This window comes from Zootoca vivipara, chromosome 4 (assembly GCF_963506605.1).
Source record: "Zootoca vivipara chromosome 4, rZooViv1.1, whole genome shotgun sequence".
Taxonomy (NCBI): domain Eukaryota; kingdom Metazoa; phylum Chordata; class Lepidosauria; order Squamata; family Lacertidae; genus Zootoca; species Zootoca vivipara.
The window spans coordinates 70,260,574-70,274,395 of record NC_083279.1 but is presented as its reverse complement, the minus strand read 5'-3'; the positions used below and the strand labels follow the sequence as shown (position 1 = coordinate 70,274,395).

Below are 13,822 nucleotides of genomic sequence, written 5' to 3'. Positions count from 1 at the left end.
GCTGCAAAAGACAAGCTCAGGAGACATTACTATCATTATTATTAGTTATAATTTATATATTTCTTTGAGTGTTTGTACACATTTTCATGTTAATCACTGCAACTGCTCTTTAAAGCAAGCTGGTACTATTATTTCTAAACTGCAGCCTATTAAGCTGAGATATGATCACCCAAACTGGCCAGGAGGCTCATTGAAGGATTCCTAGTGAGCTTGTTGCTGAAATGAGATTCCCCATGGCACGGTCTCTTACCCACTAGCTTATACTTTTGAGTGAATCTTGTGAGTTAACAGTTACTTTATGTGCTGGTGAAAAAAAGATCTGTGTTGACTTTCGATTTCATATCATTATAAGCAAACATTTCAGTAGAGGACTCCATACAAAAGCTGGCTTTATTGCAAAAGGATTAAGGGTGACAAAAGGGTTTCTACTATAAGCATTCGGAATTAAAAAGCAGCCTCAACTTGGGCAGACTGAAGGATGAGTTGAATTCAAGGGCAAACATTATTTCTAAAAGAGTCCCACTTTCACAGAGCCCTCTCTGCACAGTTTGATCAGTCCCATTTCCAGAAGTTCAATGGTTTCTTTCCTTGTCTGAAGAAAAAAAAAATAGAGGATTAAGGTTACCAAGGCCGGCGCTTCTATGAGGCAAGGTGCAGAACTTTGCCTCAGGAGGCAAATCTGCCCATTCCTCCCCACCCCAGCAGCTGCCAGCCCCACTGCAGCTTCACCTATGCCACCACTGTCCTCACCACAAAAGCCATGCCCCCCCACTGCTGCCACTGCATCATGGTGGCAGTGCAAGTGCAGCTGCAGATTAGTGGCTGGGCCAGTGGCAATCTGGGCACAATGGGGTTGTCAGGGAGAGGGCCAGGATCTGTGGGGGAGCAGCAGGGCATTTTGCCAACAGTGGCAAAATGTTCTGGGCCGCCCTTGAAGGTTACTGCAAGACCCCCATGCAAACATTTATTGTGCTGTCTCTCTCATGAACTCACTCACTCCAGTCAGCTGATACCTTATACTTCTCTTATTTTTAATACTGGCACAACACTCTCCCCCCCTTTAAAGATGTACTTATGAAACAGCATTGGTTCAGAAACATGCCTGCAAACTTGCAGCTTGTCGCTTGCCCATGGCAATTAACAATTCCTTCTGCATTAGGAGTTTGTCAGATCCACCGCTCAAGTCAGCCTGGGCAACATTGTCTGCATGTGGGAGGCTAAGCAGACTAGTAAAAATTAAAAAATCTTGAGCTTGTCTGCAGGGAAGTTTTAACCTATACCTGTTTGAAAGGTCTTTGGGGTAACTGACAATGATGTTTCAATTACAAGCATTTTGGCTGGAAAGCACATTCAATAAAACTCAGCGTTATGTATGCATATTAGTCATTTTGCCAGCTGCATCAGCTGCTACTATAATAATTTCACATTGGAAAAGTGCCACAAGGGGGCACCTTCTTGCTTCAGTTATGGAAATTCATTGCAATCTCTAGTAGTTGACTTTTCTGAACATTGAGAAAAAGAATGGGCTTACTATATTGTGACATTTTCAACAGCTTGGTAAAACAAGGCTTAGAGTGGAAACGCAACACATTTAGTGCAAAAGAGGCCCTGGCCACATTCACACATACCGTAACAATTATCCTTGGGTTAATCAACCATACTGTGCATGAATTGCATGCTAGTGCATTGATCCTGATTGTTTCTGCTTCATTCTTCACTTCACATAAGCAAGTAAAGAAACTAGGAAGGGAAAAGCTGAGGGCTACTTCTAAATCCAAGATTTTGGCTTTTAGCACGAAGTGCAAGTAGATAAATAGGTACTGCTCTAGCAGGAAGGTAAACGGTGTTTCTGTGTGCTGCTGTGGTCCCCAGAAGCTGCTTAGTCATGCTGGCCACATGACCCGGAAGCTGTACACCGGCTCCCTCAGCCAATAATGCGAGATGAGTGCTGCAACCCCAGAGTCGTCCGCAACTGGACCTAACGGTCAGGGGTCCCTTTACCTTTGCCTCACATCAGGGTCGGCCCTAAGGCAAGGCTGGGTGGCAGCGCCCGCCAGACAGTCGCACGCTCGGAAAAGGGGGGGCGCACGGGATAGTTCACACCAGGACGCCAGCTACGCTTAAGATGGCCCTGCCTCACATCCCCAGATATTCAGACATAACACAAAGCTTCCCCTTTCCTGGTTCGTTAACCAGCTTGTGAAAAATGTGATATAATGGATTTCCTGCACCAGAGGGCATCTCATGTATCATATTGTTCTTGGTGTATCATTTCTGCAAATTGGTGTATCATTTCTGCATTTTCTGACAGAGGATGTAACTAAGTGCCTGCTGGTTTGATAGCATATACAGAACAGTGTTTGCCATAAATTACAAGGTATAGCAATCAGCACACTTCACTCACATCCCAACCCTAAACATACCCGAGGGATTAATACCAAGTTAAGTATGCTTTGGACTGTTTTAGTGTGATATAATCGTACTCTAATCAATACATTCTTTAATTTTGGTTTCAGTGGTACAGGAGAAAATAGGTATAAATTATGTGATGCTTGTATATAAATCTATGCATTTGCATGTCACAGTTTTGTACAGTATTTTGTACTTTTCAACCGTACTTTTCTTTTTAAAATTTCAAATGTAATAAAGGGGGAAAGTATGCTTGGGAGTACAGCCTTAAAAGTATTATTTTTTCCCACTAAACTACCAGATTATGATCATGAATTCAGTTTACAGGGTCAGATGATTTGCCGTATTATGGAATTGTATTTTTTTTCAAAAGAAGGTAAGTGTAAGTGTTAGATATCAAATTGCTTCATCCTCCTTAGGTAGAGAGCAGGAGTTAACAAAGTACATATGTGAATTCTGCTAGAAGAATATTTGTTCTGTTCTCCAGGCTTACCTCTAACAGGTTGTTGTTGTTGTTGTTGTTAGACACTCTATTTGAAAATCCTACGGTCTGGAACTTTTTGAAAGCAGCAGGAGTACTTGCCCATGCTGCTGCTTTCCTACATAGCTTATTTGAAAGGAGGTGTCAGAGAAATCAATGGAACCTGACTTTAATGAAAATGAATGTAGGTTTGAGGTGTTAAAGAGAATCACAGCAGGAAAGGTAAACATGCCATGGAGCCTGAAGAGAGAGGCAGCAGCCCAAGACATTACTGCATATACTTCCTCTCCTGCTTCAGCTAGACGGAGCCCTTCAGCACCACAGCAGCCATGTAAAGACTAGCTGACCCATGTAGTGACAAGTCCATGTTCCCCACATAATGTGTGCAATGGCCCAGCATATATCTCTTAAGCCTCGGATTAGAAAAGTAAAGTTATGATGTGCGTTTGTGTAAAAAGTCCTTCCCCCCCCCCCCTAGCATTTCTAGAATGTGAAATAGAAGAATGTAAGACACCACACAGGCTTTTACTTGTTAAATATTATTGCTTGGTACCTCAGGGATGTCAATTAATCTTCTTAACTTCTGATCTCTCCAATTCCAGTCCAAGATGACATATTTCAAGGATGTCATGCTAAGACCATCTGAGGAGATAGTAAGAGACATTTGTTAGTAGCGTGGCAAGTGCATTATCAAAATGATATTGGGCTTTTAAAATTCTTTGCTGCCCAATTCAATCCCCAAGCAGCTAGTCTTTGCATATTGAGTCCTGCCCTTCTTGGTTAGCAGACTATAAAGAAAGATCCCTGCAAGTTTCTGGCTATGAAATCAGTCCTGTGCCTATTCAATAGCTAAACACAAAAGCAGAACGGCCACTGGCATGCTAATCCCAAGTATGTGCCAGCAACTAATTCCCCAAACTTCTACTTCATAAAAACACAAGAACTGTGCTTTTATTACGCTGATGATTTATTATTTATAAACTACTTTTCTGTTCAAATTCCCAAAGCGGTGTGTCATAAGCAGCATTATGAAAATGATGTAATGCTGGCTCTTGCTCAACCATTGTTAAGAGGCTGGGTAGAAGCCGAAGGGTTGCACACACTCCAGCCCCTCCATTGTGCAAATTCCTGCTTTAAACTGCAGAAAAGGTGAGCACAAGCATCAATGGTACCCCCTTCTATAACACAAACTTTCCCGTACACGCCGAGATCAACTCTGGAGACCCTCCTCTGAAGCTGGGGGAGCAGATGACAAGCAAAAAGGCCTTTTTGGCGATGAACCCCATTTGTGGAATGGTCTTCCCAGGGAAGCTCAACCTGATGCCTTTATAGCGCAGGCAAAGAGCTTCATCACAGTGTGACTGTGCTAAGCGCACTGTGTAGGTGTAAGCTATTCCTTTCCCGGTTTGCTTGTACGAAGGGCTGAGTGAAGGGGAAGCGACCGGGCTGTGTGCATCTGCTTGCAGCTTGTGCATGACCATTGTTTATTCATAGCTGCCAAGTCTCCCGTATTTCCCAGGAAAACCCTGTTTTTCCAGCCGTTTCCCGCTGGATTTTAAAAAACCCTGTAAATCCCCCAGATTATTACTGGCCCGGGGAGGCTCCTTCTGCGCATGTCTGGAGTCTCTGGACATGCGCAGAAGCGATTTCTGGCGCTGCGGCCATTTTGGAAATGGGCAGAGCATGCGTAGAAGTGCCTTCCGGTGCTGCTCCGCCCAATTCCAAAATGGCCGCAGCGCGACTTCTGGTGCCACACTGTGCCGATCCCGGATTTTTCAATCTGGGAGTTGGCATGTATGTTGTTCTTGGCTTATTGTGGCATGCAAACATGGCCTGCCACAGATGATCAAATATACAGACTCATGAAACCATTCTTAGGGGTGGGGGAACGCTCTATTTTCATTACTGCAACACAGTCTTACCTTGCTCTAAGAGTGCTTTGATCCTTCCAGGTGTCCCAACACCCACATGGATGACCCCCTTCTCCAGCATCTTCACCTGCTCTTGTATCTGTTTGATGGAAACAAAGAAAAACGTAGCACTTGCAGGAGGCAGGGGAGAGAACAACTTTACACATTTCCAATTCCTTCTCAAATACTTAAAAGACATCTGAAGAAATCTCTAGACTAACGGACATTCGGCATTACTCCATGGAAAAGAAAAGCAATCTAAGTGGGAAACTTTTCAAGGGGAAAAGGAAAGCAACTAAACCCTACTAACTATAAACAGTGTTTGTTTTCTTTTAATGTGCTATTCAATGCTTCCACCTTTTCCCATAATGGACGTATTCACCTACAAACAACTGAAAAATCAGTATGCTTCTGTGGAACTAAGAAATGTACACCTGTATGAAACTAACATGCATAATGTACTTGCCTTTATAAAGTTAGCACCAGATTGAATTTGCAGTAACTTGTATGGGATTATTAAGCAGGGGAAATATACTTAATGGGCACAGTTAGCACATGAAGCCAACTACACTATGTACAGTGGTACCTCGGGTTAAGAACTTAATTCGTTCTGGAGGTCCGTTCTTAACCTGAAACTGTTCTTAACCTGAGGTACCACTTTAGCTAATGAGGCCTCCTGCTGCCGCTGTGCTGCCACCGTGCAATTTCTGTTCTCATCCTGAAGCAAAGTTCTTAACCCGAGGAACTATTTCTGTAACCTGAAGCATCTGTAACCTGAAGCGTCTGTAACCCGAGGTATTTAGCCATTGGCCTGGTAGTCCTTGGCAAGCAGAATTCCACGCAGGCAAGTGACTAGGATTGTTACATACCTTCTCTGCCATACCCCTTGGTTTCTGTGCTAGATGAAGGAGGAAAGGCTTTCCCTCCAGGAGCAGCATAGAAAAAGAAGGCTAGCAGAAGGAGCTAGTGTGATTTCCCCCTCTTCCTCTTCCCTTTCTCTTTTTTACTAGCCCAAGAGGCTAGTATTCCGTTTGCTGATCTCTTAGCAGACTAGTAATTGGTGAAAGGGGGAGGGGGGAGGTGGCTAGAAGAGCTTTGAGACACCCAAAGGGCAAGTGAACAGAAAATAGTTATAAAATAAACTCATCTCTCTTAATTGTGCTTACCTTTATGTGTTTTGCAAACATCTTCATCACCTTGCCATCTCCTTTGAATGCTGCCATTGACCTAGAACAGAAAATACTTTAAAAAAAAGAAAAATGGAACCGAAAACAAAATGAGGACAGGATCTGATATATTTCAAGTAGAAAAAGAATGAATGCGCCAAGGGAAAGTTTATTAAATAGTACTGATCCTCAGTGTTTCTAGCCCTGGGGAATACCTGCTGAACTCCAGCCTACAACATGAGACACACGCTCAGGTTTTTGTTTTACCTCTCTCTGTGTGTGTCTTGGGGAGGCTGGCGAAATTATGGATCTCCAGAAATTGTTGTACTCCAACTCCCATCAGCCCAGCGAGACCAATAGACAGGGATGGTGGGAATTGAGAGTCCAGCAATGTCTGGAATGCCACAAGTTCCACACCTCTGTTCTAGGTGGTAGCAACCTTGCACCTTCACTAATGGTGTCAGGCTTCTTGGCCTAGGGACATGATTTCTGCTTCAAGAATGAGAATGCCCAGGATTCAAATCCAGGCAAACTTATGCAATTAGGGAGAAGGATGTACCTTTTACTAAAAAAACATATGGGGAGAGGGACCATAGCTCGGTGGCAGAGCTATGGTAAAGCAATCCTTTGTTTGCAGAAGGTCCCATATTTCATACCTACATCTACAAATAGCTTCATCTCAAGTAGCAAGTAATGTGAAAGACCTCTCTCTGTGTGAGACTCTAAAGAGCTGCTGCCAGTCTGAATATCCAATATTAGGTTATATGAACAAATATTCTAAACTAGTATAGGTTCCAGCTGTCATGAAAAATCGGGAAATTCAGAAAGTGTACCTTATGTGGTACACAAAAACCCATCTGCTGTAATTTATTCTTTACACCCCTATTAAAAAGACCTCTGTCCCCCTTGGTGGTTTAGCACTCTTCCCCTTCTCTTTAATAAAACCACACATATAAAACCAAACCAACCAAGGAAGGAGCGGAAGTGGTAGTGGTGCAATACATTTGTAGCATCCCGATCCATTTGAGGGAGACTAATGCTTCCCAGAACTAACAAGATGCCATATGCAGCAAGTTAAGATGGTTTTTCAAAATGCAAAATGTTATTTTGGACTTGAAATATTCATGCTAGAGCTAGGCAAGGAAGCTACCAGTGTAGGGGAGCTGCCTGAGCAAATACATCTGTGACTTCGTAGGCTAGCAGAGGACAGACAGTGCCCGGGTTTTTCCTGTGATTCCGTGGTTTCAGATAAAACCTCAGAAAAGGGTGCCAGCTTCTATTACATTGCCTAACGACATACTTGATGAGTTCTAGACAGCGAAGAGCAGAGCTGCAGATTATCATCATCACCACCGACTTCTTCTCCATGTGGTTTTTACGGAGCTTCGCCCATTTGGGGCAGACTGCAGTGGGGAAGACGAGATGCCGCAGGAGCAGTTATGCAAAATGTACAGCAATGACTAATTGCACGCGAACATGGTGCTTGCGTGTCTACTGGCAGGCAGGCAAACTTTTAAGTTTGTTTGACTTTTGTAAAAGCCACATTGTAACAAACAAACAAACAAATTTCCAAAGCTGATCACTCCAGGCAGGTGAGTGAGTGTCAAACGGCATGGCCAAGCAAGACCACTGAAAATGTCAAGAGACACTGGGCAAGCTGTCCCATCTCCCAAATGACCATAGCATAATATTGTTTTGATATCTTTATCTCTCTCTCTATGTGTATGTGTGTATAAAAGAAAATCTACAGATTAGGTTACTCTGCTATATAATAGTATATTTAAAAAAACCCACACATAAAGCTAAATATCATAAATATATAACTAAATATCGCACCAGTTTTATGACCACAATACATATCACTGTATATTATCCAAGTATTTTTTCAAGTATGAGAGCTTGGTTTTAAAACCCTTCCAAACAATGTTCAGACCAGTTCAGAATCTGGGGAGAAATGTGATGATTTCTGGCCCAAACCTGTTGATAATTGGACTGCAGTGAGTAAATGTGTATGTATTATTGGCTTTTTAATCACCAAAATTTTTATTGTCAACCACCACCAAGTACCTAAAACAAGCAAGTTTGTTGCTGAACATTAAGAAAACAACCATTTCTGTTGTAAATCAATAAAGGACCAAAACAAACATAATCTAACCACGTTAAGGTAATGCACCTATACAGAAAACAGACAGTAGAATAAGAAACATTTTTATTTAGACTAAAAATTGAAATCTATATTTGATTATAATCCTTTAAGGAAAAGAATGGGCATGAGAGTTATATGCACACAACACTTTCAGACCAATGAGCTACTCACTTTCTTTCAGGTAGGAAGAAAAACTGTGGGTGAGGTCATTTGCAGGGAGGAAACAGGCATCTGAAACCGCAAGAGAATATTGTTGCTTGGTGCTAAAACTAAGACCTCCGATTAAATCTTCCAGGAAAGCTCTTTTGCCAAAAGCCATGTAAAGTGCTCTTTGGAAAGGCAGAGTCTCACAAGTGCTCACAGCTAATAAGAAGCTTTAAAGTGGATTAGCCAAATGATGGGAACAACATTTAGCCCAACCAGAGTTTCCCCCCTAGAAAAATAGGTGCTGGTACTGTGTATCCTTGAGTACCCCCTGAAAAAAGCACTGAGCCCAACCCTGATTCCTTCTAAAATCATCTCGCCATACAGCCCACTCCTAATTTACCCTTAAACATAGCTTTGCTTAACCAGCTGCGCATGCTGCGGGATGTTTGCAGCTTTCTCTTTCAAGAGCTGAAACATTACCCAATACCACAAAACTGCACAGTTCAACTATACAAAACAGTTCCTGCAACCCACCCTGGCTCACCCGAGAATGGCAAATGCTATACTTTCTGTGTCTCCAGCAGCTAGGGGCTTACAAAGCGAGACACGAAATCCTGCTGCTTACACAAGTATGTTATTCCTGACTTTCGTTAGCAGCTAGAGATCCAAAACATCTCCCCCACTCTATCATACACACTTCCATTTCTTTCAATGCATTTTATTTTATTTAGGTATTTGTCTGTAGGAATTTACACTCGGCCATGCTTCCAGGGCACTTTACTTAAAAAAGAGATTATTAAACCAGTGTTAAAGGTGAGGTGCCTGGCAGACAATCACTTAAACCTTGGTTTATGATGTCACAGGATAGCACCAGTGAGAGTAGCAGACACTTGAGATTGGTTTGAATATTCTGTTGCTCTTCACTTTGTAGCTTTTGGGTGGTGATCACTCCTTAACTATAGTTAAGGAGGTGCTCTGGGTTCGCATGTCACACTAAAGTATGGTTAGTGTTAGCAAAGGTTTATAAACCAAGAACAAACCTTTAACTATGTACTTAATAAATCATAGTTACATTGCTCGGCTGGGATCAGAGTTAAATGTTGCAGCATGGTTTAGCATGAACAAACCAGGCCACAGTTGTGTTACAAACTAACATTCCTATTGTTCTTTCTGCTGGTGCATCTTTTATAATATTCCTTCATTATATAATATATTTCATTACCTGGCAACTGTAATTCTTCTAATTCAATCACTGAACGTTTAGTACAAAAATGTTCCTTAAGAAGTTTCTGTAGGTCTTCAGGGACTCCTGGTTTGGGAGATGATTTTGAAAGAATATCAGAAATTTTCTTCTAAAAAGAAACAGAAGAAGAGGCACATTTAGCACAGCGATTCCATCTTCAGGACTCTTGCTGATAAATACACTGTTTTCTATTCTTTTTCTAGCCTGAAAACAATAGGTCTTCAAAAACCTTACATGTGGGACATCTTATGTAGCCTACATGGATTAAGACACCAGGATTCAGTCTAGAATACAGGTGGATATGGCAAAAGCTATCTAAAAGCTGTTGCTTTTTTAGCACGTTTAAACAGCTTTAACATATTTGCTCGTGCATGTAGCTTCTGCAGTGGCCTGAAGAATGTAGAGTCACATCAAATGAGATGCTTTTATCCATATTTCTCTCAACCATCCCCCCCCCAATCTCTGCTCAGCTGTTCATCAAGTTTCTATGGGATTGTCCCAAACAAGCATTAAAAAATTCTCCAAGCAGAAAGGGATAGCTGAACTGTTGTGCCTTCAAGACCATAGCACCATCCATGCTTGCATTTTCTAATTCAACAAATTAAAATTTTCCTTTAAGGGCAGAGATCGTCTCCTGGGCAATTTTCAGAGTGATCTTTTGCATTTGTCTAACATAGCATACATAAGCAGATAAGAATCTGACAAAGATCAATGAGACTCACTTCACTTAAAGCCGGGAGGTGAGGGGGAAAGAGCACTATTTCATGGCGCTATTACATCATTCATTGAGTCACTCAATTCCTTCAGGAAAATAATGGTACTCTGGAGGGTGATGCTGATATTAACAAGAAATTCCATAATGGTAAGAACAAGGACACCTGAAAATATTCCCTTCCTTCAAAGAGCTGTGGGAGGAAACGTTCTTCACGCAGGAAGTTTTATTATTTTGCTTCTAATTCATTCCAGATGCTAAAGAGCAAAAGGCTTTTTAAAAAGAAAGAATTGGGGGTGGGGACACAGAGATGTTTGCTGTGATATCCATGCCACACTTATTTCCTTACAGCTTGTTCATTCTGGGATTCAGTGCTATAATGCTAGAACTATTGCTCTGGAAAGCACCAAAAATGAGGTGCGATGCCAGTCTCCAAAACAAAACAAAAACCTTCCAATGGAACATTTTTTTTTACATGGATATTACATCCTTGCAGGAAAGCTTGTGAATATAAAGTATGACAACTGCACCCAGTGCCTGTTTAAGACAGCCTGGATAGCTCAGGATAGAGTGGTTAGAGTGTGGTGCTGATAATGCCAAGGTCACAAGTTCAATCCTCATATGGGACAGCTGCATATTCCTGCATTGCGGGGGGTGGACTAGATGATCCTCAGGGTCCCTTCCAACTCCACAATTCTATGAAAGAACATAAGAAGAGCTCTGTTGGGTCAGAGAGAAGGCCTATTTAGTATGGCATCCTGTTTCTCACAGTAGCCAACAAAGTGCCTGTAGAAAGGATATTGTTTACTTTAGAGTAAGTGTGTCATATTATGTCTGCTGCATTCATTTAATCATTGCGAGCCATCATTTAGTGATGCACTGGCAGCACTAGTTCTGATAATAATAATAATAATAATAATAATAATAATAATAATAATAATAATAATAATATATTATTTATACCCTGCCCATCTGGCTGGGCTTCCCCAGCCACTCTGGGCGGCTTACAACAGAAAAATACAATACAATAATCTATTAAACATTAAAAGCCTCCCTAAACAGGGCTGCCTTCAGATGTCTTCTAAAAATATGGTAGTTGTTTTTCTCTTTGACATCTGATGGGAGGGCGTTCCACAGGGCGGGTGCCACTACCGAGAAGGCCCTCTGCCTGGTTTCCTGTAACTTGGCTTCTCACAACGAGGGATATCTCTGTCAGACCTTATAGCTGCCTTTTCAAACACGCTGCTTCTTGTTTTGCCAGAGGTTACAAAGTCCAACACAGAATGAGAACCCCAAGGATAGCTTCATGTCAAAATATAAAGCAAGAGAGTCAAATCAGGTTCACAATCGGCAGCAACACACTCTATAGAAAGAGCTAAGACAGCTTTAAAAAGGAATTTAGCCAATCTCACAGAGGCAACGTCTATCAACGGTGCTAAGGTATAATAAAATGCAGTGTGGAGTACTCCAATTCAGGTTTCTAACCAGCCATGCAAGCCTTTTCCAGGACACTCAACTTCAATCCTCTGGTTTTCTGCTTCTACCCTGTTCCAACGGTTAGCCAGCATTCCCTAGCCACTGAGCATGCCCAGTCCTTATTCATATTTTTGGCAAAGTATTTTCCCTCTCTTAATTCTGCAAACCTTGGGTGTTCTCAAGGCAGTTGGTACCTCTTGCGTGTGTGTGGTTGGTGCTGTTTAGCTATACAAGGATCCAGGCTTGGAGAACTGAGCTCCCTGTCAATCGGCCAAATCGACACTACTAAAGGTGTTCTGCATTTGCAAGAACTCGCTCATTTAGCATGGCAGCACCCACACTTTGGAACTCCCTGCCTATGGAGATCAAGCAGGCATTCTTGTTTAGATAAGCCGATCCAGATGCTTAGATAGTTGTTGTAATTTTAATATGTTTTAGAATATTTACTCCTGTATGCTTTAATGCAGGGTTGCAAACTTTTCTTGGTTTTATTGTTTTACCTTTTGGTAAACTGCCATGCCCCAGGGTCTATGTGTTCAGTGAAATGCATGGAAATGCCTTCTGCACATGTCACTGTATATGTGTAAGGCTTCTCCACATGCTCAGAAACTCTGGGGTATTCAAGATTCTGCGTCAGAGGTGTACATACTAGTCCCCCTTTACACATGCTGCCAAACAAATGGACACCGGGGTGCAGCCACACTGTCTTCAGTGAGACTAGAAAGCACAGTCCTGTTTGCCCCTGCAAGTGCACAGTGTTTGGGTGGAGTATGCCGTTCTTATGATCACCCCAATTATTCACAACTGAAATGAGGATTTTTAAAACTGTGAATTATCTGGAGAAAGCACACATATGGAACACCCGGACAATTTACAGATCTTCTTCTTAAAGCTGGATTTTGTGTGCTTGTTTTTTAATGTGGATCTGGTCGGCAGAGCTAGCGACCCACTCGGCTGAGCACAACCTGCCACCTATTTCATGTGGCTTCCCAGGTGCCTGACCTATTTCATGTGGCTTCCCAGGTGCCCCCCCTTTTTTTTATCCAGGTAGGTAACACAAACAGGAAGCTTATTTTATTCCATGTGGACTTCCAGGCATGGTTGGCAGGCTGAGTTCACCTTGGTAGGTCACAAGTGATGTATGCCTGGTGTAGCGCTTTGACAAGCAACTCCTGATACAGAATTTGGATATCTTGCATTTGCCTGTAAAGATACTGTACTATGTCCATGTTGGTATGTGCAGCAAATTAGTAGAGCGTTAAAATAATGCATAAGTGAAAAGAGTGATAGCAGAACTTAAAAGCTTTTTTTTGGGGGGGGGAACAATCTTATATCTGAGAAGTGGGAGTTTTTGGCAACCGAGTACATCCACATATCAACTCAGAAAGGACAAGATCCTCGTGTTTTACCTTCTCAATGGGAGTATGTTGGATTTATAACCTGCGGACAGTTATCCCTAGTGGTTTGAACAAGGGATTTGATTTATTAGCATTTTTGTAACAAGTTTAATGTTGCAATGTCTGTTTTCACTTCAAATATATTTCATGGCTATTCATATTGTTTTTAAAACCTTACATGATACAAATAAGGCAGGTCCCTTCACTGTACTCTTCTTGTATTCATTTTTGTTTAGACAAGCCTACCCAGATATCACTTGCTTTAATTTTTTAAAAATGTTTAAAATTGTTGCATTGAACTGTTTTTACCAATAATTTTAGAGTTTTAATGTGGACTGACAGTTTGAACCGGAGAAACAGGAGGCTCTTGAAATGTAATGCTTTGAACCCCTTTTATCAAAGGCTTGGGTTGTGTATATGTGTAAATAAACCATATATTTACATAAGCCATAAACCATAAACCATATATTCTAAAGACCCCATAGTTTCTGTTGTGCCTCATTGTCCTAAAGGAAACACAGACCCTGGGGTAAGCGCCTGGAACCCCTGGAATCTTGCACTGCTGTGGAGATTGGGGTGATATGTAAAAAAATACTTTCCTACAATGAATTCCTCAGTTGTATATTGAACAGGGATTTAGCTCAAATATATTAGTGGAGTAAGATAAAACAAGGATGGAGTTTTCTTGAATGAAATGATTTTCAGTGACTGAAAAATAACCCTCAGAACTAAAAG

At 41.7% G+C, this 13,822-nt stretch overlaps 1 protein-coding gene across 4 annotated transcripts in view; it reads right to left on the bottom strand.

Moving 5' to 3' along the window:
- Positions 1–67: 67 nt before the first annotated feature.
- The window catches only part of CMSS1 (cms1 ribosomal small subunit homolog), a 179,387-nt gene continuing 165,632 nt past the window's right edge, over positions 68–13,822 (bottom strand). The window contains exons 5-11 of one of the 4 annotated variants that reach the window (XM_035114730.2): positions 9,482–9,611; positions 8,284–8,343; positions 7,267–7,369; positions 5,967–6,027; positions 4,813–4,900; positions 3,444–3,532; positions 68–592 (exon numbers count right to left, since the gene is read on the bottom strand). In XM_035114730.2, coding sequence (XP_034970621.1) covers positions 509–592; positions 3,444–3,532; positions 4,813–4,900; positions 5,967–6,027; positions 7,267–7,369; positions 8,284–8,343; positions 9,482–9,611 — 615 coding nt within the window. In that variant the 3' untranslated portion in view covers positions 68–508. The remainder of the gene's footprint in view (positions 593–3,443; positions 3,533–4,812; positions 4,901–5,966; positions 6,028–7,266; positions 7,370–8,283; positions 8,344–9,481; positions 9,612–13,822) is intronic. The other 3 variants (XM_060273730.1, XM_035114729.2, XM_035114731.2) reach the window with 3 other exon arrangements.